We start from the raw sequence: 4,437 nt of genomic DNA on the forward strand, positions 1-4,437 counted from the left end.
CCAGCTCCCAAATCAAAACTTTTCTTTGATTTTTTGAACGCAAACCCAAAATTATCTTTTTAAAAAATTTTAAAACTTTTCTTTCTAAAAGATGATTTTATAGGTGATTGATCATACATAGTATAAAAAATTGGTTGCAACTCCTATTTACTTAACAAAATCCGATATTTTTAAAATAAAATTTAAATTTAATGTGTTTTCAAATATCATCAAACTAATTTTTGGTCAAAAAAATGGTTTCAACAATAGACTAATCACAAAATTTTCCATCCATATTCCACAAAAACCAAAGTTTGTATACTAATTTGATGTATAACTTATTAGACGTTTGGTATGTGAGTAGGTAAAGTTTTGTTTTCTAAATATTACTCATGTGATTTCTTTCCAATAATTCATGCTTGAATTGGTCAAATATTTGCACAACACCCAATATTATCTAGATTCACTCTTTCACTAAGTCTTTTTCCCTTAAAACTTAACCACAAATTAATAAAACAGTAATTCCCCAAATTCACTCAAAACAAGTTTCAATCTTGAATAAATTAATGCTCTCTAAAACTTGTAAATAAAGCAATAGGCAAATACTCTTTGATAAACAAAGTTGTATACTTGTAAAATCGCAATCGAGCTGGTATAATTGACACAAATTCCATTAATATTTCACTCATTTTAATACTTGGTATGACATGAAATAAAAAGAGATTTATAAAAATCTATATATAAAAAAAAACCTTTGATTGATAAATAATTTATGCTACCCCTTAGATTCAATTCTTTGTGCAAGTCAATTTAATTATTCAACCTCTCACATCAGATTTTCATTTTGCCCATGGATTTGACGGTCAACACCTCCAATTCTTTAACCTATGATTTCAAGCTTTAATATATAATATCGAAGTCAATAAATTATCATAGTTTAACCAACCAATATGGAACAGAAAACAAGAAAGGATTATATATTATATGGTGACTGCAAACATCAGCTTCACGTTATTGATTTATGTTCATGAGCTTAGATAGCAAGAAATGACATTTTGACTACATATGAAGCATTTTTTTAACCCTTGTTTTCTTTTTTTGGTAAATAATCCTTCCTTGTTTACTTGATTATTAATTACTCTTATTTATATAAGATAATGTATATTCTCCTCTTTTATGGCATGAGACATTAAATTAGCGTCAGGAAAACTTAAAAAAAAAAGAAATGAAAAGTGTACATTAGACATATTTAATGGTCAAGTTTTTTTATTTATATTTAAAAGTTTGTTTAAAATTGAAAAAGATTTGGAAAAAAATATTAGATCCGAAAATATATTTAGGCAAAAAAAGAAGAAGATTTGTTTAAAATATGAATTGAGCTTGAGCTCGGCTTAACCCATTTTCCAAGACAACTTTCAGTACATATATTGTAACAAATTCATCGTTGATCACGTATATCAACACGACGAAACGACTTAGATCAAGTATGGATGTGTAGCATGACAATATAAGCAATGTATGTAAACATGTCTATTTCCTGTTGGTCCTATTAAAAAATATATATTCTTTAATTAAAAAAAATTAGATCCGAAAATATATTTAGGCAAAAAAAAATTGTTTAAAATATGAATTGAGCTTGAGCTCAGCTTAACCCATTTTCCAAGTTTGCAATATATTATATTATGTTATTTTTATATGTTATGTAATTTATAATACATAAAAATTAAATCAATAAAAATAATTAAGTTGCTTATATATATATTGATATTATGCATGTCCATCTTACGGTCTATATTCAGGGTTTGTGGTTACTCCTCTCAACAATATTATCTTCAAGGTCTGAACATATAAATATTAAATATTTTATATCAAAATTTTAATAAATAAAAATATGATTATTAAATATTAAATAAAAGTAATATAAATATTTTTAAAAATTTTATAAAAATAATATGAGCATGCCTAAAATAAATTTAAGTTAGTCAAAAACAAATATAGACAAGATTAAACAAAATTTAAAAATTATATCTCAAATCGGGTCGAGCAAGTATAAGTCCACGTATTAAAAATAATCAATCTGTGTCCCCATTAAACAAAGGCTACTAGATAGCAAGGGTAATTGTCCTAAAAATGGTAAAATTGCCGTTAAACTCTTACAGAATTGGAAATTTGATAATTAATATATAGTAAAATCGTATTTTAACCCTCAAAAAATTTGTGATTCATTTGTGCCCTTTCTTTTTTCTTCGCTTTGCCTTTGCCATTAAAAAAGGCTCACTAAAAGAATAAACCTACGAACCTATTTTCTTTTATCTCTTCATCTTCAAACTTGTATAGCACTCCCTTTTTTGCATTTTCTCTACTTACTTTCCCGGTAACCAAACAGGAAAGGCTTGTATGCTTTCGGTGTTCCTATTTAAGTATTCAACTTTAAAAAGTTTCAAGAAAAGCAAGTAAAATGAGGAATATCATTCACATGATCTTACTAAACTATGTATATATCTTTAAAGCGTAGAATCTATACAACAAAAAAGGTGCATCATAAAAATTGTGTTGGAAATGAATACTTTACTGTATAAAACATATGACCATGTTTGGAACATAACTGGTTCGTGTGTTTCGCTTGAACAAACTTGTAAGAAAGCATATCTTGTGACACTAATGAATGAGACACCGTTGGCTGTTGAAAGCCATGTGAAGGAACCTTAATCAAGCTTCGGAAACGTCTTGTAAACGTTCGGCCAATAAAATCTCATCTTCTTGATTGTCAAATCCTTCCAATTTTAACCCTCCGAGATGCTGTAATTTTGTGTATCTGCCCACTTGCTCGGAACATTTTGTTGCATTTGGCATGACATAGCTATTGTAATCAATCTGCACATTTAATTAAGCTTATTTCAGTAAAATTGCTGTGCTATGTGTAATTAATTATTAAATGAAGTAATTTCAAACACTCAAAAGGGAAAGGAAAATTAAGGTTTACAGTCACAAAGAGTAGCTCCAAGGAAGGACAGTTTTAAGAATGTGATTAAAGCATCACAATTGTAAAATCCCTTTAAATAATTATCCATCCACAATAGCTCCATTTAAGTCTACAAAATTGGAAAAATGGTGATAGTGATAAATAAATTAATGCCTATATTTGCAAAAATATTCAATTAATTAGAATTTAGTTACATTCAATACCAAATTAACACTAATAATTTTTAATTAAAGAATCCACGGTTTCATAAAAAAAAAACAGAATTACAAATATTAAGATTTAAATCTTAAACTTCTTAGATGCCACCTTTTAAGGATCAATCAATTAAATTTAATTCGGGTATTTTTATACATTATAACAACATAATTTGAATTTAAAAAAAAATCGTAAATGCCCGGATTCAAGTCTTAAACTATCACCCTTTGAAAATGATTGTCTGAATCAATTAAGCTAAATCCCCAGTTTTTTTATTGATAAGGACTAGAAACTAGAGTTGGAGAAATAGAGATAACATACCTCAAAAGTCCATTTGCACAAGGTAAGAATTTCAGAATTCTTGATGGTCAGCAGCACTCGATCAAAATCACATGTTTTGAAGGTATTGTAAGCAGGTCCTTGCCGAGAATCAAGCATGGCATTTCCAAGGTTGAAATGAAACTCAGGCAGAAACCATGGAAATTTCCCTCTATACAAAAGGGTCCTAAGTTTATAGGATCTAATATGGAGAGATTTTAAGTGTGGACAATCAAAGATGGTTAAGCTCAAAAGCTTTGTATTAGAAGCAATGCTCATGGATTCCAATCCATGGCATCCAATGATTTTCAGGTTCTCAAGAAGCTCAAATTTCGAGACCATACACGAAGCTGCTTCATTGCTAAGGTGGTTTACTGATATCAAATTAAGGGTCTTAACGAAAAAAGTAGAGGGAGTTGGCTGATGATGACTAAGATTATTGGGGTTATTCAACTCTATTTGCCAACCAAAATGTGTTGGATTTGGCATGTTTTCAGCTGAGAAATGAAGGTGAAGCTTATTGTTAGGTGCAATTATGGCTGATAAGAGCCATTATTCGCTGCAATGGAACCGAAATCTTCGTGTATTCCTTGAAGAAAAGTAGTTCATATGGTAAACTACTTATGAAATCTTCCATATTGGCAACTCTCTGTAGTACTACTCAAAATTGGTGCTGTTAGAAGCCCTTCTTTTTATTGCTTGATTTTCTTAGGTGATTTGCAAAAATGGTGACCAATTACAAGAGCAATCTCAGTTGCTTTTACATACAAGTTTATCAATTGGATTTGATGAGTTCTAACCTTAGTCAAATTCAAAAGTCACAAGCAACTTTGATTTTGATTAATTTTATACGGTAGCCATAGGACTGTTTGATAAAACTTTTTATTTATGCTAAATAATTACAAAGAAATGTTCATTCAAAGTGTCAATAATGACAAGCACTTACTCTTGTCTTTTTCTGC

General features: G+C 29.0%; 1 protein-coding gene across 1 annotated transcript; it reads right to left on the bottom strand.

Annotated features, from left to right (window-relative positions):
- Nucleotides 1-2,518: 2,518 nt before the first annotated feature.
- On the bottom strand, nucleotides 2,519-4,084 carry LOC105775658 (F-box protein At2g39490). Its single transcript, XM_052622540.1, is given in 6 exon segments — nucleotides 2,519-2,703; nucleotides 2,706-2,853; nucleotides 2,963-2,993; nucleotides 2,995-3,062; nucleotides 3,065-3,115; nucleotides 3,479-4,084. Coding segments are annotated over 6 exon segments (1,089 nt in total).
- Nucleotides 4,085-4,437: the final 353 nt, after the last annotated feature.

The sequence above is a fragment of the Gossypium raimondii genome, chromosome 10, assembly GCF_025698545.1.
Source record: "Gossypium raimondii isolate GPD5lz chromosome 10, ASM2569854v1, whole genome shotgun sequence".
Classification (NCBI taxonomy): domain Eukaryota; kingdom Viridiplantae; phylum Streptophyta; class Magnoliopsida; order Malvales; family Malvaceae; genus Gossypium; species Gossypium raimondii.